At 44.7% G+C, this 22,509-nt stretch overlaps 1 protein-coding gene across 21 annotated transcripts in view; it reads left to right on the forward strand.

The window, feature by feature from the left end:
• Positions 1 to 22,509, forward strand: part of MAGI1 (membrane associated guanylate kinase, WW and PDZ domain containing 1) — a 732,128-nt gene that overhangs the window by 519,617 nt on the left and 190,002 nt on the right. For all 21 annotated transcript variants that reach the window (XM_061618714.1, XM_061618715.1, XM_061618723.1 and 18 more), the window contains exon 3: positions 21,088 to 21,207. In XM_061618714.1, coding sequence (XP_061474698.1) covers positions 21,088 to 21,207 — 120 coding nt within the window. The remainder of the gene's footprint in view (positions 1 to 21,087; positions 21,208 to 22,509) is intronic.

Below are 22,509 nucleotides of genomic sequence, written 5' to 3' on the forward strand. Positions count from 1 at the left end.
GGAACAGACAAAGGCAACTATAGAGGGGAGGCCCAGCTGCAACCGGGCGCCCCCTAAACTGGAGACAGACATGATATTACTTTGCTTACATATCAAAGGGTTTTACAAGTCAAGGTTCATGGGACAGCGGAACAGCTTTTGACATTTCTATGCAAGGCACATTTGTAACAATAAGCAAGGTTATAAGCATAGATGTGATATAAGAAATGCATAGTAGGGAAGTTTCCAGCTTAAACCGGCTTTTATTATGCGAGCCACTGGAATGTAGGTAAGGGTCAGGTCACCAGGAAATAAACCGTCATTTTATATCAGAAGTCAAATAAAGGCCACTTTGGTTCTATTTCCCATGATGCCCAAGCTGGTTTAGGTAAGACAAGTGATCTTATAATTTTTCAGGCACTGAGGGTTTCAATTCAATCCTAACAGTCCCCCCTTTCAGCCCTGAGAGACTAACTAGTCTCTCAGGTAGCTGCATTACCTTGCTTGGGTTGCCAAATCGGTCTTAAAGCCATTTCCATGTAAGTCGGTTGCGGTTTACGGGAAAAAGACAGTGCGAGCTTGTTTATACAGACTGAAGCTAATTGTATCAAATTTGGAATACATTGCAAGCAACAGCAAACAGAAATCAATAAGGCTATTACCAGAACAATGTAAAATAAAATCTTGTGCCAGTCTGGCCATGCTGAAAACCAATCAGAAAACCCAGAGAACAAAGAGAAATTCCCAATGCGCTCTACCTCATGATAAATGTTACCGATATCATTAATGTGTTTGATAACTTCAGCTTTGCTGTCCGTAATATGGGTACAACATTCGCTCCCTATTAACGAACAGACCCCCCCGTGAGAGCTTAATAAAAAATCCAAGGCAAGCCGGTTTTGCAAAACTACAGTTCTAATTTGTCCTTGTTCATTTGTGAGGTCTGAAAAGGAAATAGCCGAATCATTCATAAAACGTTCAAAGGCTTGAGAAAGTTCCACGAGTTCCTGATACGTTTTGGCTGCACCATACATTGGGAAAAAACCTCTCAATACTGCCTCCCCTGTGCCTCTCTTGTTACGACGGCGCAGAGTTGGCAGAGTGGGGGAAACCCGAAGCCCCGGCACCACCCTTCCTAAAGTACAGGTCCAAGAGCCTGATATTGGTAGTTTCCTTACCGCTGAGTGTCCACAAAGCCACCAGAGTCCAGCTGGGGTTTGGTGATCCACTAAGTCCATAAGGAAAGGCACTAGATGATGGTCTGCAAAAGTCAGCCGCAGCAAATGCTGCCAGATAGATAACCAAGTTAAGCCTCTGCTCTGTGTGTCCCGTTTAGGAATGTCCAATTACCCGGGTTTGTAGAGAAAATCAAGCCATCACACATCATCCCTCCCGTCGGCTGGCTTCTGCTGCCTATGCAGACTGATCTGGCGATGGGCCTGCTTAAAACCAGCCCCCCTTCTAGTTCCTGTGAGCTTGAATGTGAAGCAAAGGAAAGATACTCTTTTAACGGCAAAGGGGCCCCAGTCAAGGGGACTCCAGCCTGTCCGTGTGGTGGTGTGTGTGCACAAACATAACAAGTGCCCTTCTTGGGAGCTGTCTCTTCCATTAAGGCAACAAACGTGTTTCCGTCCCACCCATCGCCTATTTTAGTATTTCTTTGTTTGAAGCCACCTAATGTTTTTCTTTCACGTGTAGCTTGTGTTACCTGGTTCTGTGAGGGTTTCTGTGCCCCTAATTTATCATTCAGCCATGTATAACAGGATGGTATACCAATACCCACACAAAACTTCTGTTTTTCTGTTGTCTGGAGCTGAAAAGTAATTCTATTATCTTGTGTCTGAAAAGTGAGCATGTTATACTCTGCTCTTATGGACTTTACATCCACATTAGGGGGACAACCATAGTTAGGCATAGGGTGATATTGTCTGCACCGAAGTGCGAGTCTGATGGGCCATTCAATTTCCACATGGATGCAATGTACTATCCAGCTGCCTGTGTAATTGTGTTGCAATATAACAGCTGCTTTATGACATAAACGTCCCGCAATGTCAGCCTTCACCATCCCTTCCTTTATCTGGTCCACATCGTACAGAAAGGGATCTGGACAGTCCTGTGTTTTCGGAATTGTTCGTCCAAAGTCTTTTAGATAATAATAGTCATTGTCACTGCATATTTTCACATTGGAGGGGCAACAAAGAGGCCAGGCGTGGTGAAGCAAGACGCCCGCGACCCACAAATAGGCAGACATCCTCCATCCTTGCCGGGGCATTTCTGCGTTGATGATTACTCTATGTCTGCGTCCTGGAAGGGAAGTTGGGCCGCCTGCCACTGGCCAGTTTCTTCGTTCCTCTGCAAGCGTATCTTGGGGACCTGGGGAGGTGGAGATGCCGCTACCACAGCAGGCTTTACGTGGGAATGATGTATCCACGACTTCCGTCCTTCCAGGAAGATGGCTGCCTGTGTAGTTAAGAGGACTTGATGTGGTCCTGTGTATCTTGGCTGCAAAGAATCGCCCCTCACGAATTTCTTTGCCCACACAAAGTCCCCAGGGTGGTATGGATGAACTTGATCCTCAAGGGGCACCGTCTTGGTAGATCCGGCGGTTTTCCACAACTCACGGATTCTATTCTGCAGAGAAAGATACTGGGATACAGCTTTGTGATCCCCCCCCCAATAGTGAAACATCCACATTTGGCAAGCTCCCCCCTTTTGTTGGAGGCCTGCCATACATTAATTCAAACGGCGAGAGCCCTAAGGCTCGGGTAGGGCGGGTACGCAAATGGAAAAGAACGAGGGGGAGTACCTGAGGCCACCTTAAACCTGTTTCCTGAGTATACTTAGCCAATGCAGTCTTAATTTCCCGGTTCTGTCTCTCCGTCGCCCCGGACGATTGTGGATGATAAACAGTGTGAAATAGATGTTTAATTCCCAGACCTTCTTCAACTTTTGCCAAAATCTGTCCCGTGAAGTGTGTTCCTCGGTCTGAGTCTATTACCTCTGGAACCCCGAACCGTGGTATTATTTCTTTCAGTAGTAATTTGGCCACCGGTGCGGCGGTGGCATTTGTGGTTGGGAATGCCTCTATCCATGCTGTTAAGGGACATACCATGACCAAGAGGTGTTTCTTTCCTTCTGCTTTAGGGAGATCAACAAAGTCAATTTGAATGTGTAAGAATGGTGCAGCTGGTACGGGTCTACCCCCTTGCGGGGCCCTATTTGGTAAAGCTGGGCCGTTTGCTTGGCAAATGTGACATGCTTTCACTATTGCACCACATACTGGTTGAATTCCGGGAGCATACCAGAAGCGCGTGATCAAATCCACTAGCGCATGTGTACCATAGTGACCCCCATGGTCATGGAACCATTTCGCTGCTGTGTGGTACAAAGCTCTGGGAAGGCATGCTCGACCGTCGGGCATAGTCCATAACTGCTGCTTCAGGATCGCTCCTAGCTCAGTCCATCGCTTCAGTTCCTGCGGGGGTATTGAAACAGATACAGGCAGGACAAAAGCAGTGGTTACCAGCGCCAAAGTTGGCATGCTTATAGGAAACAATGCCGCTTGGCGCGCAGTTTGATCTGCAAGGGCATTTCCTAGTGTCACAGGATCTTGCTCCTTGGTGTGTGCTTTGCAATGCACCACTGCTAGCTGTAAAGGTTCAAGAATAGTTTGTAACAACTTTTGCACAAGTTCCAGATGTTGGATTGGTTTGCCCCCAGCAGTTGTAAACCCCCTGTACTTCCACAAATGAATATGACAATGTATGACCCCGAAAGCATACCTGCTATCTGTGAAGATGGTCACCTTTTTGCCTGCCGACAACTGGCATGCTCTGGCTAGAACGTAGATCTCTGCCGCTTGTGCTCCCCATCGTCCCGGGAGCGCTGCTGCCTCTATTACTTCCCATTGTGTTGTTATTGCAAACCCCGTGTATCTTACCCCATCCTGGTAATAGGAACTGCCGTCCGTGAAGAGAATGGCATCCGATTCCGGTAGCGGTTCATCAGACAGATCAGGTCTGATCTGCAAGGTGGATTGCAACACTTGTACGCAGTCATGGTCCGGGAAAGGCGGAGGCAACTCAGGCAGAAGGGTGGCTCAGTTTAACGGTCCGCAACGTTCAAACCGCACGTTAGGATCCTCTAGCAGCTCTACTTCCAGCTGTTGTTGTCTCTGCGCTGAAAACACTTGCGTGGTACCTTTTCGCAATAAAGCTGAAAGTGCATGCGAAGTCCAGACAGTAGTGGAATGACCGAGGGTCAATCCTTTTACCTTGGTCAAGAGTAAAGCCGCCGCTGTCAGCGTGCGTGTGCATGTGGGGGTCCCGCGAGCCACATTGTCAATTTGCTGTGAATAAAACGCCACTGGAAAGTGACTGGGACCATACAGTTGCGTCAGGACTCCGCTAGCTACCCCCGATCTTTCATGGACAAACAAATGAAAGGGTTTACCGTAATTCGGCGGTTTCAGAGACATAGACGTGGCTACACTCTGTTTTAGTAATTCAAACGCCTTTTCATTGTCCCGGCTCCATTGTATCAAATTAGGAGCTTTACTTGCAGTAAGTGCGTGTACCGGTTTGCTCAATTCTCCACAGGATGGCAGCCACGGTCTACAAAACCCGATCAGTCCTAGGAACCCTCTTAACTGTCTCTTCGTCTTTGGGAGCGGGCAATTCTGTATAGTGGAAACGTGCCCGGGATCCATTTGTTGCCCCTCTGGCGTTAGAATGAACCCCAAGTATTTAACTTTCTCTGATAACCACTGAATTTTCTTCGGGTCGATTTTATGACCCCTTGAATGTAAGTATAACAGGAAAGCCTTACCGTCTTCTCGCAGCGCCCCCTGGTGTCCATTCGCAATCAAGATGTCATCAACGTACAAAACAAGAACTGAACCCCCTTTTGGGGTGAACCCCTCGAGGTCGTCCCGTAGACACTGGCTAAACACCCCGGGACTATCGCAGTATCCCTGAGGAATTCGGGTCCAAACAAAAGAGCGCTGGTCCCATTCGAACCCGAACAAATGCTGTGAGTCTGGGTGGAGTGGGATACTGAAAAAGGCATTTTTTAGATCAATGACGGTAAACCACTTCGCGTCCCATGGAATCTGACTGATGATTGTCACCGGGTCTGGAACAACAGTGTGTAAAGGGATCACATACCTGTTTACCGCCCTCAAGTCCTGACAAAATCTCCACCGGACTGGATCTCCGGGTTTCTTTGGGGGTTTCTTTATAGGTAGAATAGGCGTGTTGCAGGGGGTTCGCTGCGGCCGGATGACTCCTTTTGCAATAAAACCTTCAATTATGGGGTGTATGCCTTCTCTTGCTTCTAATGACAAAGGATACTGAGCAACGTTGGGTGGCGGAAGGAATGGCTTTACCTGAATTCTGACAAGGCTTACCGATCGCAGCAGTCCCACATCCGTATCCTCTGTGCCCCACAAGTCGGGCGGCAAGTCAGCGAGATCTTCTGGTAAGCTGTATCCTAGATGTTTGTGTTTAGCTGTGGTTCCCACAGGCACCCCCAATACACTCATCAACAAGCCCACCCCGTCAGGGGTGAAGGTTAAGGTAGCCTCCAGTTTACATAACATGTCACGGCCCATTAGAGAAATAGGGCATGAAGCAGAATAAAGAAAAACATGGTTAAACATTTTATCATTGTATTTTACTTGCAATGGTGACGTTATGCACATAGGTGTGGGGTTTCCGTCTACCCCCATTGTCATTTTCACTTCTTTACTTAACCAATTATCAGAAGCAACATTTATCAGGGAGTATGTGGCTCCAGTATCCACCAGAAAAGTCACATCCTGCCCCTGCACGTTTAAGGACAGTCTGGGTTCTTGGATTGGGAGAGAGAGAGAAAGAAACCTGCCAGAGACATAAGATTCATTAGCCCCGCTCCCAGCCCCTCCCTATCCACATTTAGTCATTGCTGGTTCGCTTGGCGCCCGCCGTACTGGTCCCATGAAGCCGGTGTCTGTTGAGCGGCAGGTGGAGGTGGGGGCAGAAACTCTGCATTCGTGCCTGTAAAATCTGGGTAAGAAGGGTTGTTAGGGGTGTACTGCGCATTCCCTGTCCTCCATGGACAGTCTTTCCTGCTCCACGAGCTAGAGGGAGCCCCAGATAACAAAGCATCAAGGCGAGTTAAGCAGCAAAGCGAGTTCGGCAGCAGGGCGAGGAGGCCAGGGCCCCCCACTCTGCCCGTCTGTTCCCTAACCTCAACTAAACCGCAGTCTCCAACCCATTGACGTAATAAACCTTAAACAAAACTATGCAGGTAAGAAGCCAGCAGGGGTGTGGGGGCTTTCCAGTGTTTTGCACCGCCTGCAGCATGTACGACTATCTGCCTGTTGGACAGAAGTCGTGGGTGTGCTCTCGGTGCAATGAGCTCCTGGCTCTCCGGGAATGACTTCATTTCCTTGAGGCCAAGGTGGCGGACCTGGAAAAGCTGAGAGAGGCAGAGAGGTGTGTGGAGGAGGCCTTCAGGGATGTTATAGCTATGTCCCACTCCAAGGATGATAGCTCTCCTGCTATCATGGAGAATGATGGTCTCGGGGAAGGAGAGCATCCAGCTGAGGAAGAGGGAAACGATCCCTTAGAAGGGACCCATTCCTTGGGGGATGAGCAGCTATCCTCTCGTGCCGAGGATATATCTCCAGGGGCTGGAGGGATCCTTGTAGTGGGTGATTCGATCATTAGGAACATAGACAGTGGGGTGTGTGATGGGCGTGTAGACCGCAAGGTGTTTTGCCTGCCTGGTGCGAAGGTTGCGGATATCGCCCGTCGTTTAGATAGTTTGGTAGACAGTGCTGGGAAGGAGTCAGTGGTCGTGGTGCACGTTGGCACCAACGACATGGGGAAATGCAGCCGTGAGGTCCTGGAAGCAAAATTTAGGTTGCTAGGTAGGATGCTGAAAGCCAGGACCTCCAAGGTGGCTTTCTCTGAAATGCTACCGGTTCCACGCGCAGGACCAGCCAGACAGGCCCAGCTTCGCAGTCTCAATGCGTGGATGAGACGATGGTGTCGAGTGGAAGGGTTTGGATTTGTTAGGCACTGGGGAACTTTTTGGGACAAGCCGGGCCTGTACAAAAGGGACGGGCTCCACTTGAACCAGAATGGAACCAGACTGCTGGCACTTAAAATTAAAAAGGTGGCAGAGCAGCTTTTAAACTGACTGAGGGGGGAAACCCGACAGGAGCTGAGAAAGGTCCGGTTCGGAATAAACCTCCCCCCTGGGATAAAAACCAAAGAAATGTTGAAATTTTAAAAGGGGTAGGCCTAGAAGTAGGCATTGTGAGAGCAGGGGCACAGGATATAAATTCAGAAGAGCAAAATTACCACAGGTCTAACCACAAGTGCCAAAGACACTTGAAGAGAGACACTGCTTACAAGTGCCTGTACGCTAATGCTAGGAGCCTGCGAACCAAGATGGGAGAACTGGAGTGCTTGGTCTTAGAGGAGAGCATTGATATAGTGAGCATAACGGAGACCTGGTGGAATGGAGAAAACCAGTGGGATACGGTTATCCCTGGATATAAACTATATCGGAAGGACAGGGAAGGACGTATTGGTGGCGGAGTCGCTCTATACGTGAAAGAAGGCATTGAATCCAGCAAGCTCGAAACCCCAAAAGAGGCAGACTCCTCCACAGAATCGTTGTGGGTGGTGATACCATGCCCCAGGAGGGACTTAATACTGGGAACGATCTATCGTCCCCCTGATCAAAATGCTCAGGGAGACCTTGAGATGAGATATGAAATTGAGGAAGCATCCAAACTAGGAAATGTGGTAGTAATGGGTGACTTCAACTACCCAGACATAGACTGGCCGCATATGTGTTCCAGTCATGACAAAGAAGCAAAGTTTCTAGATATTCTAAATGACTATTCCCTAGACCAGTTGGTCATGGAACCGACCAGAGGGACGGCAACCCTGGACTTAATCCTCAGTGGGGACCGGGACCTGGTGCGAGATGTAAGTGTTGTTGAACCGTTTGGGAGCAGTGACCACAGTGCTATTAAATTAAACATACATGTAACTGGCCAATTGCCAAGAAAATCCAACACGGTCACATTTGACTTCAAAAGAGGAAACTTCACAAAAATGAGGGGATTGGTAAAAAGAAAGCTGAAAAACAAAGTCCAGAGGGTCACATCACTCGAAAATGCTTGGAAGTTGTTTAAAAACACTATATTAGAAGCTCAACTGGAGTGCATACCGCAGACCAGAAAAGGTACCGCCAGGGCCAAGAAGATGCCAGCATGGTTAACGAGCAAAGTCAAGGAAGCTCTTAGAGGCAAAAAGTCTTCCTTCAAAAACTGGAAGTCTTGTCCAAATGAAGAAAATAAAAAACACAAACTCTGGCAAAAGAAATGCAAGAAGACAATAAGGGATGCTAAAAAAGAATTTGAGGAGCACATTGCTAAGAACATAAAAACCAACAACAAAAAATTCTATAAATACATTCAAAGCAGGAGACCATCCAGGGAGGCGATTGGACCCTTGGATGATAAGGGAGTCAAAGGTGTACTAAAGAACGATAAGGAGATTGCAGAGAAGCTAAATGAATTCTTTGCATCTGTCTTCACAGTGGAAGATATAGGGCAGATCCCTGAACCTGAACTAACATTTGCAGGAAGGGATTCTGAGGAACTGAGACAAATAGTGGTAACGAGAGAGGAAGTTCTAAGCTTAATGGACAATATAAAAACTGACAAATCACCGGGCCCGGATGGCATCCACCCGAGAGTTCTCAAAGAACTCAAATGTGAAATTGCTGATCTGCTAACTAAAATATGTAACTTGTCCCTTAGGTCCTCCTCCGTGCCTGAGGACTGGAAAGTGGCAAATGTAATGCCAATCTTCAAAAAGGGATCCAGAGGGGATCCCGGAAATTACAGGCCAGTTAGCTTAACTTCTGTCCCTGGAAAACTGGTAGAAAGTATGATTAAAGCTAGATTAACTAAGCACATAGAAGAACAAGCCTTGCTGAAGCAGAGCCAGCATGGCTTCTGCAAGGGAAAGACCTGTCTCAGTAACCTATTAGAATTCTTTGAGAGTGTCAACAAGCATATAGATAGAGGCGATCCAGTGGACATAGTGTACTTAGACTTTCAAAAAGCTTTTGACAGGGTACCTCACCAAAGGCTTCTGAGGAAGCTTAGCAGTCATGGAATAAGAGGAGAGGTCCTCTTGTGGATAAGAAATTGGTTAAGAAGCAGAAAGCAGAGAGTAGGAATCAACGGACAGTTCTCCCAATGGAGGGCTGTAGAAAGTGGAGTCCCTCAAGGATCGGTATTGGGACCTGTACTTTTCAACTTGTTCATTAATGACCTAGAATTAGGAGTGAGCAGTGAAGTGGCCAAGTTTACTGACGACACTAAATTGTTCAGGGTTGTTAAAACAAAAAGGGATTGCGAAGAGCTCCAAAAAGACCTCTCCAAACTGAGTGAATGGGCAGAAAAATGGCAAATGCAATTCAATATAAACAAGTGTAAAATTATGCATATTGGAGCAAAAAATCTTAATTTCACATATACGCTCATGGGGTCTGAACTGGCGGTGACCGACCAGGAGAGAGACCTTGGGGTTGTAGTGGACAGCACAATGAAAATGTCGACCCAGTGTGTGGCAGCTGTGAAAAAGGCAAATTCCATGCTAGCGATAATTAGGAAAGGTATTGAAAATAAAACAGCCGATATCATAACGCCGTTGTATAAATCTATGGTGCGGCCGCATTTGGAATACTGTGTACAGTTCTGGTCGCCTCATCTCAAAAAGGATATTCTAGAGTTGGAAAAGGTTCAGAAGAGGGCAACCAGAATGATCAAGGGGATGGAGCGACTCCCTTACGAGGAAAGGTTGCAGCATTTGGGGCTTTTTAGTTTAGAGAAAAGGCGGGTCAGAGGAGACATGATAGAAGTGTATAAAATTATGCATGGCATGGAGAAAGTGGATAGAGAAAAGTTCTTCTCCCTCTCTCATAATACTAGAACTCGTGGACATTCAAAGAAGCTGAATGTTGGAAGATTCAGGACAGACAAAAGGAAGTACTTCTTTACTCAGCGCATAGTTAAACTATGGAATTTGCTCCCACAAGATGCAGTAATGGCCACCAGCTTGGACGGCTTTAAAAGAAGATTAGAGAAATTCATGGAGGACAGGGCTATCAATGGCTACTAGCCATGATGGCTGTGCTCTGCCACCCTAGTCAGAGGCAGCATGCTTCTGAAAACCAGTTGCCGGAAGCCTCAGGAGGGGAGAGTGTTCTTGCACTCGGGTCCTGCTTGCGGGCTTCCCCCAGGCACCTGGTTGGCCACTGTGAGAACAGGATGCTGGACTAGATGGGCCACTGGCCTGATCCAGCAGGCTCTTCTTATGTTCTTATGTTCTTAAATGAGAGTAATCTCCACACTGAAAACAAGCCCTATCTCCCTGCCACGATTGCCTCATCTGCCCCCTTCCTCTCTGGTCTCTGGCTCTCGGCCCCCTCGGAAAACCTCTTCCCCTGCCTCGAAATCCTCTATTTGTTGGCTGGCCTCTTATTGCAAGAGCCAGCATTTCAAAATCCTCCTTCTTCTCCTTCTTTCTACTTTTCTCCTTATCTTTATCCCACACAAAATCCGCCACTTCCAAAATTACAGTCACAGCCTCCCCCCCCCATCCGGGTCTGAAATTTAAAAAATAATCCCTCACCGCTGGCTGCGCTTGATGAACAAAATTGGCAGTGAGGGTCGGATGATCCAGCACGTTTTCTGGGTTCAAATTGGTATAGCTACGTGCTCCCTCTAACAAGTGTGACCAGAATTTTCTGGGAGGTTCACTGGCTTCTTGTTTGATCGCCATAAATTTAGCTTGGTTGGGGGGTTTCTGTGACATTCGTTCCAAATGTGTCAAAATCCTATCCCTATCGGTCTGTAGCTGAGCGCGGCGAGGCTGCGTCCAGTCTCCCGCTGCCCAAGCTGCAGCCGTTTGTGCTCGGTCCGACCAAGCTCTATTTACTGCTGCCTCCGCAGCCCATGCGGTCTCCATTGTCCACAACCTGCTACGCTCTTCACCTGTCAGTACCCTTCTCAACAAATGTTCCACATCCGAGTATGTCGGATTGTGGCTCTCAAACAACCTGCCCAACAGTTCCCTGATTCTCCTTGGCTGTTCCCCAAAAGTGCCAGCCATTCTACTCCATTCTTTCAAGTCCCATTCCAACCAACTCTTTAATTCAACCACCTCGGTACGCTGGATACCCCCGTGGCCATCCACGTGTGGCTGATCATGTACAAGCAAAGGCATCTCCAACGCTTCTGCCTCTTTTTTTTCTTTTCCTTTTTTCGCTGGCGCGTGTCCATACCCCCTGAGGCCCCCTTCTCCTTCCCCTTTTCATCTGTCTCATCGTCTGACACATATGAAAGGGCCCCTTCCTCCCGATTGGGATCTCTGCCCCCGGGAGCTGGGAGCGGATCCGGAGCAGAGGGTATTATGGAACGGTTCAAGACCGTTCTTTTACTTGACGTATCGTCATTAAAATAATGAGGAGGGGGTTCCTCAATAGACAAGGTTCTCAAAGTAAGACTATCCAATTTTTGTGATCCTATTTTCCATAGGAGCCAGAATTCCAATTGATCAGGGTGGGTATCCCCAATCCGTCTCCGCACTCCCAGTAGCGGAGCGGTTTCAAAGGACCCACCCCTCGGCCACCGTTCACCCGGCACCGACACTGCAGTCATCCGCGGCCACTCCTCCTCACAGAGCTCTATCATCTTTCTCTTTTTCAGGCCTCTCCTTCGCACAGGCAATTCCTCCTCTTGCCACAGCATACACATGATTCCCAAAGGGCTGTCCTTTACCGGCACACTCCCTTTATTTCCCATGTCTGATAACGGGTTTTTCCTCAACTGTGCTTTATCCCCAAAGTGTCAAAGCCGCCCGCTTTTATTGATAACCGAGAAAATTCTCTCGTGGCGCCTGTTATCAAATTAAGGGGTGCAATGGCAAAAAGGGGGTCCGCACAAGGGATCCCGGATGAGCCCCCAATTGTTAGGTCCAAACCCAACACGCAAGTCGCCCTGTCAACCCCAACTCGCTTATTACACCCGGGAAGAGTGCGGAGTTGAGTGCAAATGAACCCACTATCAGAGATCAAGTAACACGAGACAAAAACCTTTGCAAAGGGGACCCAATACTTACAAGCCGAAGCAGGCCAGCATGGGAACCTTGTTTATTGGTGTTCTAGGGTTTATATAGGCTTACCCCGAAGTTTACAATATCGGGCTCACGTCATAAAATACAAAAGAAGCAATTGCTAAATGTTATAGCTTTGAGACATATGAAAGGAGGTACAGGGGTACAGGGAGAAGGACAAAAGTGGAAACATTAAGACTATCTCTCAGACTCTATGTCTGCATACTTCGCATGTCCTTGAGATAAGCACTATGCAGGAACAGACAAAGGCAACTATAGAGGGGAGGCCCAGCTGCAACCGGGCGCCCCCTAAACTGGAGACAGACATGATATTACTTTGCTTACATATCAAAGGGTTTTACAAGTCAAGGTTCATGGGACAGCGGAACAGCTTTTGACATTTCTATGCAAGGCACATTTGTAACAATAAGCAAGGTTATAAGCATAGATGTGATATAAGAAATGCATAGTAGGGAAGTTTCCAGCTTAAACCAGCTTTTATTATGCGAGCCACTGGAATGTAGGTAAGGGTCAGGTCACCAGGAAATAAACCACCATTTTATATCAGAAGTCAAATAAAGGCCACTTTGGTTCTATTTCCCATGATGCCCAAGCTGGTTTAGGTAAGACAAGTGATCTTATAATTTTTCAGGCACTGAGGGTTTCAATTCAGTCCTAACAAATGTAATGTAATGTTTTATTTCTAGTGATGTTTATAGGTATAATAGTTAGCCAGCTGTTTTAAAATTCTCCAAATCTTGTATGATTAATATTCTGTATATTTACTTCTGTGTCCTGAACTGCTTTGCTAGTGTTCTGTAACAGTAATTAATCTGTCAACTTTTAGTGAAAATAGGATCAAATATTTCTCCTTGCAAAGGAACCAAACTGACAGTAGTTTACAGTGAAGTGCAAACATTGTTCTGAGGGCAAATGCCCTTAGGACCAGAGCGTGAATTGCCTTGTAGCAGCAGCTGTTATTCTTTTTTCACTCACAGTCCCAGCCAGGAGTAGAGAAGGAATAGAAGACTCCCTTCCCCAGACAGCAGCTGTTCCTCTTCATTTACACACAGGTTTATAGAGAGAAGGGGGCAATGACAGGCTCCTCTTCCTACCTGCACCATAAACAAGTATGTGTGTGCCGAGATGGAGGAGAAGCAGCCTGGCTTGCAAGACAGAATCATCATCTGCTCCCACTGTTTCCACTATAGCTGCAGTGCTGCCCAAATTCAGTTGCTGTTCCTCTTCCTTACTGCAAAATAGATCCATTACTGGAGAATGGATCCACTTCGGTTTCTGCTTGAGGCAGCAGCTTGTGAAATTCGGAGAAGGAAGGAAGAATACCAGTGGGAGCCAAGCATTTTGGGTCCTTGGCACATTTGCAAACTGGATAAATTGTGGGCACCACCTGCACACATTGCCACCCCTGTACTATTGGGTACAACAAACTCTTTCTTTCTAGCCTAATTTCAGCTGGAGAGACAGGCAGAGAAGGTGACCCTCTGGGCAGTGGCGGCTGGTGATTCCATGTCAATGGGACAGTGGAATCCACTCCGAGCTTTAGTCTGAACTTCCAAGAAGCTGTCCAAAGTGCCTAACCTATTTCAAGAACAGGTTTCAACTCCTTGAACAGTTATTTGAAAGTCTGGACTAAATTCCGGAATGGATTCCACTGCCCCACTGACATGGAGCTACCAGCTGCCACTGCCTCTGGGCACCAGAAAAGGCCTCTGCAGGTATATGTGTACTCATGGGCACCACATTGGCAATTTACAAGAAGAGAAAATCATGAACAGACTTCCACCAGCTCACATTTTCCCACTATTTCAGTGAATGTTTACCTTGATTATTACCTTTGTAATAATTTACCTTTGTGGCAAAATCTATGGAACAAGTCTTCCTTGAGGAATCCTCTTGGATTAATTCTTTTAGGTGGTGTGAACAATGCAGGAACTGTCGTGTAATGGTCAGAAATAAAATAGGAGAAAGCTTTGTGAGTGGCTGGCCTTTTCCATCTCTCATAGAGTAGTGCTATTATTAGATATTGAGATGTCAGGTTTTGGTGTCTCTTTGCAAAAGTAAAACATTTTATCATCTGTTGCTAGATGTCTGTTGTAATCTTGAGTCTTTCCAGCCAGGTAAAAAATAGCTTAGCAATGCAGCATAATTAGTTAGTTAGACACAGTCAGTGTTGACAGAGTTTGTATTAAGGTGTTGGAATGGATATATTTTTCAGGTTTTTGTCAATGTTTATTGGGATAGTTGTTCTAATAATGTGTCACAAGTAAATAGTTCAAATTCATTCCTGGCCTCTAATTAGGTTGCCTCTTCTGGAGATGGAGCAGAATGTTTCCGTCTCTTCCATTCTCTTGTTGCCATCAGCTGATCTCCCTCTGCCCACCATTTAACTGTGATTTAGGTGACAGATGCTGAAGAGGCAAAGCAATATTAAATGACATGGATGAAAAGGGTGGTACAGGATCCTCTGTGTTGTTGAATATTTTCAGGATAGCATAAGAACATATGAGGAGCCTGCTGGAACAGGCCAAACCCCATCCAGTCTAGTATCCTATTCTCACAGTAGCCAGCCAGATACCAGTGAGACACCCACAAACAGGACCTGGGCACAACAGTGTTCTCCGCTCCTGAAGTTTCCAGCAAATGGAATTCAGAAGCACACTGAATTGGAGGTATAATCAGCGATAGGTTTACGTCCAAGTGCACAGTAGAGATGGGATAGAACTATCTCAGATTCTTCCAGTTAGGAAGAATAGAACAATATCACTGATTCTAAATAGTCGACAAGGAGAAACACCCAACAACAACAAAATGATATCTGTAAAACAGAAGGGAGTAGAAAAAGAGGAAGGCCAAACAAGAGATGGATTGACTCCATCAAGGAAGCCACAGACCTGAACTTACAAGATCTGAACAGGTGGTTCATGACAGATGCTATTGGAGGTCACTGATTCATAGGGTCGCCATAAGTCGTAGTCAACTTGGAGGCACATAACAACAACAACAACAAAAGTTCAGATTTATGCCGATAGGTCTGTACAGTTTGGCATAAGACTTTCTGGGAGCTAATAGACAAAATACATTGCTTAGCTTGTGTTATGCAGCTTGAAAATGCACACTTGTTAACTGCTCCAAGGATTTTTTAAAAAAGGATTTTACTTGTATGATTTGACCAGGGTCCCTCACCCTTTTTTATTCCAGAGACACATTTTGAAATACGGGAAACTGTCATGGGCTCCACCACAAAATGGCTCAAAGTCTTAAATCAGCCTTTTTTTTCTTGCTGATATAAATCAGTTATTTAAATTGTCTTGATTTAAATAATCCACCCTGCCAGCCGCTCCCAACGGTAATTAAAAAAAAACTATTTAAAAATGGGAGGGGAGGGGCTCTTTTTGGGCACCAAAGGGGGGTTTCTGGGGGTAATGTAGTGCCTATGGATGCCACATTGGGGACCCCAGTATTAGACACAGAACATTTTTGCTAGAATCCCCTTCCTCTTCCTCCTCTGTTTTTCATCTGAGTACAAGACACTCCTGCCTTTGCTGCTGTTCTGCTAAGGGTTTCAGGACAATCATTCACTTCTCCCTCCCCTTTCATAATTAGTTAAGTAGTAAAATATAGATGTAATGACAGAAGTTGATCCCTGAGAAAAACTGTCGGATTCAAAGAACGTACACATATGTATCTGTGTCTCTGCTGATTTTCTTAAAATTTGCCTGGCTTATTTTGTGTTGTGACTGCCAGGTTTCTGTTTCTGAATAAGATGCCAGGCTAAAACAATTTGGCAATTGCTTCTGGGCAAATGAGTGATGGCCAGACACAACTGTGTTGGATTCATTTTTTTTTTAAAAATAAAATAAAATTATAAAATACTTCAGCAAACATCAGCTTGGTGTCCAGAAATTCATTCAGTGGTTTTTTCTCTAGATTAATTTCAAATTAGTGAAGCCTCTAGGCTCCAGCGTGCTCTCAGTTACATCATCAGGAGTGCACCAGAACTGAGAGGTCTCCTAAACTGGATGGAATCCTTCCCACTCCCCATCCTCCATCTCACTTCATCTTACTTACTATATTACGTGGGGACACCTCATCCACATAGGTAGGACACAGGCAGCAGAGAGCCTTGGATGCTCCCATTCATGTGCATTGCTTTTAAACAATGTGGCATCATAGTAATGTGCATTTAAACAATGTGGGCATCATTGTAAGCCTTGTGAACCTTTGGCCCCATTTCAGAACATGTGAATTCTGAAATGAGGCAAAAAAAAATAACCCCCCCAAATCTGACAAGAGACAGCCTTTTCTATAAAAAGTGAATAATGTGGGCTGTGGTGCATACCTCAATACCATGTAAATTCCTTCTCCGAGGTGCATATAGCTTCAGGAACATTTTTCAAAGGAGCGAAATGTAGTGGGGGCATGCTTCTTTCTGGTGTTAATGTTGTTTGGCAGGGCAACAAGGAGCCATTTCATTGACCTAATCCAGGTGGCTCCTTCATGCACATGTTCTAGAGTGATGTCAGATTGTTCTACAGGGAAGCACCTGCCATGTTGCTGTAGGAGAGAGGGGGCTGATTCCTAGATTACCTAGAAGAATTTAGATATTTGGTTCATCCAAAAAAGGTTGGGGACTTCCACAATATTTTACAAATATACACCCAGTTCAGATTATTCTTTTGAGGTTTTATGACCATGGTTTACAAAGCTACAAACAATTGCTGGGACCAAGCACTCTAAGGTCCTGTTTGTATTAAGCTGATGTTCCCTGTTACATCTGGCTTAATGTCAGGTATCAAACCAGTGAAATAAACCAGGAATGGATCACAGCATTGTTTATGAAGTCCTGAAAATTATTATTAATATTATTATTGTTGTTTATTTCTACCCCGCCTTTTGGCCAAAAGGCCCTCAAGGCGGCTTACAAAAAATAAACACAAATATAAAAATTCATCAATAAAAACAATACAATTTACAAAAAGCAGCAATTACAACATCCAATAAAAATACATTAGCAAATTACAAAGCAAAAACTCACTCCTCTCTCTTCTTGGCCTTCTAAAAAGGGGCCCAGGAGAAAAGATGGGAGGCAAACACTCATCTCCAAATCAGCAGAGACACATACAAAAGCAAGAAAAGTTTTACTAGAAGGAACAGTCAGCCCATTGTAAAAGCTGCAGCTGTTCTCACTTGTTCATACCCAGACCTAAACTACTCTCTGAGGATTGTGTATATACTTTAATTGTTGTGCAATATCAGATAATTGTTTTAATCTAACGTGAACGTAATTGAGGTGACTGAATACAGGCTTGTTGAAGTGTTGTCCTAAGATTATAGTAAGCAAGTTTCTGATTAATTTAGCTTCAGGGTGTCAACATTTATTAAGCAACCTAACAGGAAACCTTGCACACACAAAAGAAATTTGTGTGTGAGTGAGTGAATGAGAGTGTGTGTGTGTGTGTGTGTGTGTGTGTGTGTGAGAGAGAGAGAGAGAGAGAGAGAGAGATCTGTGATTTTTCAGAATATCTTACTGGCTGAGGTCTAATTTAGGAGTCCTGTCAAGTGTTTTTGGTTGGGTGCGACAAGCTATTGGTTTGTCTGCAAACTATTGTGACCTTTAGACATTAATGTGGCAGTTTAGGAGCCACTGGAATAGTTAAAGACCCCCCTTATATAGACATAGTTAATCACATGGGTACTTATACAGTTCTGGATCAGGGAGAACATCTGGACTCTAAGGACCAATGAAGTTCTTAGATCAGCTTTCCCCAACCTTGTTTCCCCCAATGTTTTGGACTGCAACTTCCATCATCCCTGACCATTGGCCATGCTTGCTGGGGCTGATGGGAAGATGTAGACCAAAACATCTGGAGGGCAACAGGTTGGGCAAAGCTCCTTTAGATTTTATAACAGTACTGAGGTATGAACTCACATAAAAGTGGCTTCACACCACTGCTGTCACATTTAAATGGCATATTGCTCAACCACTTTTTTTTAATTCACCTCTTCAGCTTATTTGGAAAAGTGGCTAAAAAAATGGTAAAGAAAATGAACATTTTTATGTTACTAGAAGTTATTCCTGTTTGAACAGGAATATGTGGAGTGGGAGAACCTCATGTCAACACCATTCTATTCAGTGCATTCTGCACCACTCTTATTTTTTTCCCTTCCTGCAGTGAAAAAGGAGAGCTGACGATCACATCTGGGGATCCAGGATGGTAGATATTAAATATGCTGCCAAACTCTGAAAAACAATCAGGCCAAAAATGCATTCAATGGCAGTACAGTTTGTTAATTTCTAAACATTTTAATGCCCTAGATTTAAATCTTACTGCTTTCTAAATTTAGCTAAACAGCTTGTTAAGGGTAAAGATGCCTGTCTCCCAAACCGATTCTGTTGTCATACCAAGTAATTCTTGTGATGTTTTGCATTTGCTATGGGATTTACAGAGACATTGGTGAAAAGGTGGTCTGAAAATGGTGAAACACAATTTTTTTAAAAAAAATCTCTGTGGGCGTAATTAATAACAAGAAGCTTACATTTGCTTGGGAATATTTTCTTGTTTTATTTTACAGACTGTTTCAAAGTTTTGCTAAATGTTTCTGAAAATTTCTGTGCCTTTTTGTGAATGTTTTCCACATTTCCTTTCCTTTCAATAGCCAGTGTTTTAATTGCTCTACTAAATCCTCTATTAATTTCTCTGACTTTTTTTGGCAATCAGTTTGTGCTGAAAGGAAAACTCAAACTAGGGATTTCTCTTTCATAAAACTATTCCATGAAAAGAAAATGTTTCTATAAAATCTGTTGCTTAACCCATTCTTATCTCAAAACTTTCCTGGAAAGGTAGAGTGGTGGTCTCCAATACAGTGGATACAAATTAATTGTGTAACTTGGGTTTTCCCTGTTCAGGAACTCAGTGTGGAAAAGGGTGGCTATTGCTAATGTAAGACGATGTGGAGAAAGACACTGAATTTGGTTTGCCTATTTTTCTCTGTCTCCTCTTAAATAGCATGGAACAGGAAAAGCTCCTGGGTTGGTAGTAAGTGTGGTTTGTAGTCATTGTGTATACACCAGATGGTTCATAAAAACCCTTTGAAATGCCATCTGTCAGGCGTGTGTCCAGCCGGCAGCCTGTCGTTTCACTACAGAAAAGAGGAGGAAGGAATTCCCTTGCCCCTTGTTTTCTTTCCTCTCTTTCTGAATTGCAGTTGGGAGCATTTGCTTAGATGCAATGAAACGGAGAGTAATCATTGCACTACCCAACAATGTGGGTGTTTGTAGCCCTGTTGATCCCACAAAATGAGAGGGGGGGGGAGAGAAAGAGACTTGTCAGTGAAACTCTGTCTTAAGTTAAACTGTAAACTGCTATCTTTAAGTTACCAGAAGGTACAAGCCTGTTCTAGGTGCATTTATCTCCAGACCACAAGTAAAACCAGATGAAATGGAATGGGTCAATCTAAGTGTCAATGAATAAATCAACATCCCAGGCAGCTCTTTGTTCTCTGAGAATCCTGGATGAGCAATGGGCTTAATTTGTTCATGTAAGAACAAACTCCATGTGATCCAAATTTGTTTGTTTTTGCTTGGAGCATTCATTGCTGAAGTAGAACATGCAAAATTTAAAATATTTCATCTGTGTCTCAATAATATGGAAAATATTTTATTTTCGTTGCCTACCTTGATTTGTTTGTTCCTCCTCTCCTCAAGCATGTGTGGGGCGAACTGTATTTTGGTTATATATATCTAAAGCACCTTTTAAAAAAAATTACTTGTTTCAGTCAGAAAAAAGCTCAATATGTGTAACTCTCCCAGTGAAATTAATGGGACACAGATACACTTAACATTTCCTTGGTTATACCTAATGGCTTGGAACCTGAGAATCATTGGCAAAAAGGAGTGGGTAGAAGGTGACTTTCCTACCCCTTTCTTCCGCTGGCACCCTCCGCCAAACCTTGAAAAGCCTTTCCTAATGATTGGGGGACCCTGCTGAATGTGGTGGGCTGTGGTGCTAAAAGGGGAGGGAGTAATGCCAAAAATAAGGATGAAGCCTCTTTGGGGAGCCAGAGCTCACCTTCCACCCATCCCCTTCCACTGATGTTTCGCTAGATCCAACCCATTATATCTAAGTTTGTCTGAATTTATAATTCATGCAGTGTGTTTCAACAGACAACCCTATGTTGATATTGAAAGGCATCTGTATCATTTAAATTTCAGCATGCCCGGGAAATTAAGAACAATGATATGAAACAAATAGAACTATTCAAATATCTTAGAACATCAATCTGCGATTCTGATGCGTGTGATGATATGATGCAAATAAAGGTGGAGAGAAATGACAAATTGTTAAGAGTTGTCATAAAAAGAGAGAGATGGAAAATGTGGGGGTGGATGTTAATAAATATTTCATATAAATATTGGGTTGTTGAGGAAAGCTTTGTGAAATTAAATAAAGCAAATTTAGTCCAAGTTTCCCAGTATAACTTCCCAATATAAGTAAAAGAATATGGGAGTGGTGTGAATATGCATATATTCTATGGAGTTTCCCTGTAAAGGCCAGCTTAAGAAATGGTTTCCATCCAAGCGTATCTTGCAGATAACATGCACCAGAGCCCAATATAACATAGTTGGGCAAGTGTCAGGCTACAGTGAAACAGAAAATCTGTAGGACAGTATGGAAAATCCTCCTAGCACAGGGTTGGGGAACGAGTGGCCCTCCAGATGTTCATGGATTCCATCAGCACTGTCCAGAATGACCAGTTGTCTGGAATAATGGAAATTGTATGGTGGCGGTTCCACTAATATTCTATTTCTATCAGTGGTATCTTAATGTGATACTTGTTTCCTTCTGATGGTCGTATTGAGACATGAACACTCATTTTTGTTTTGTTTGTTTTATGTTAGGCACAACACGTCCTCCACGAGAAGGAGAAGTGCCTGGTGTGGACTATAACTTTCTAACTGTGGGGGAGTTTCTTGAGCTTGAGAAAAGTGGGACTCTTCTTGAAGTTGGGACCTATGAAGGTATGTCACAGTAATGAGTGGATTCAACAAGATGTACATGATAAAGAAAGGCTTCCAAAAATGCTTGAGAATTTTTGGGGGGGGGATTTTAGGGCCACTGGTTAATTTTTTATTGTGGCTCTACGTCAGTCCCAACCCCACAGTGATTTAAAGAGTAGGAATGTCCATGGCAACCTTGAGATTTTAATTTATAATCACCCTCCATCAAAAATTGGGATGGCCAATTTTATATTGCAGGGCCAGAGCCGGGGCCAGTGGGCGGCCAGGTTGAGCACTGGCCTGAGGGCCCAGGAGCAAACAGGGCCCCCTCACCATTGGGCCCAGTCATTACTTCCCATCTTTGTGGTTTCAGGGGCCCGCTGGTACCACTACGTCCTTCTCAGTGCTCACTCATCCTTTCAGTGGCTGGAGGTTCTGGGTGGTTCATCGCAAGCCCTTCTGTGGCTGCCGCCACCAAAAACACATTGGCCCCTGCTCCCTTGGAAGCAGCTTTCATGGCTCAGGAAACTTCGCTTCACAGACACCATAGCTACTACGGTGTTTGTGAGGCAAAGTTTCCCACATCATAGAGGCCCAACATGATGATGGCTGCAGAAGGGCTCATGGAAGAGCACATGAAGCTTCCAGCTGCTGAAGGGATGGGAAAGCGCTGAGGAGGAGGAGGAAGAAGTAGCAGCACCGGCAGGCCCCTGAGGAGAAGGTGAGCAGGACTGGTGGTGGTGAGGGGCCCACTGTGCCCAGGGACCCCCAGAAACCTGTAACTGGCCCTGCCCAGAGCAGTTTACAATACATTATATAAAACAAAATACAATTCACAACAGTAAACACATTATAAAATGATTAAAACCAACAACAAAAGATAAACACTTTTATGAATACAGATAATAATGTTATCAGCATTAAGATTTTGTATTGGGCCTGGTAACATAAAAGCAGCCGGTGCAGATCCTGCAAAATTGGTGTAATACAGTTTCACACAGGTTCATCAATTAGCACTCTTGTGGCTGCGAGATTTTATGTTTCATCCTGTATTGGAAAATGAACACAATATTGTATTTCAAGAAGATACGTGGAGGCTAGCAATTGCCCCTTTAATGTTCCACCCAAGGCCTATGTAGGAGCCTGAATCTGCTTAATGATATGCTTCTTTATGCATGGCTGTGCCATTGCAGTTAGAAACCTTGTAGGCTATATCTTAAAAATGCCTTCATTATTTATTTATTTTGGGTTCTCTAGGCACTTACACGGTAATGCATGTTGTAAGCACAAACCACTTTGGACTTCATTGGTTTGTTAATGGTG

This window comes from Rhineura floridana, chromosome 3 (assembly GCF_030035675.1).
Source record: "Rhineura floridana isolate rRhiFlo1 chromosome 3, rRhiFlo1.hap2, whole genome shotgun sequence".
Lineage (NCBI taxonomy): Eukaryota > Metazoa > Chordata > Lepidosauria > Squamata > Rhineuridae > Rhineura > Rhineura floridana.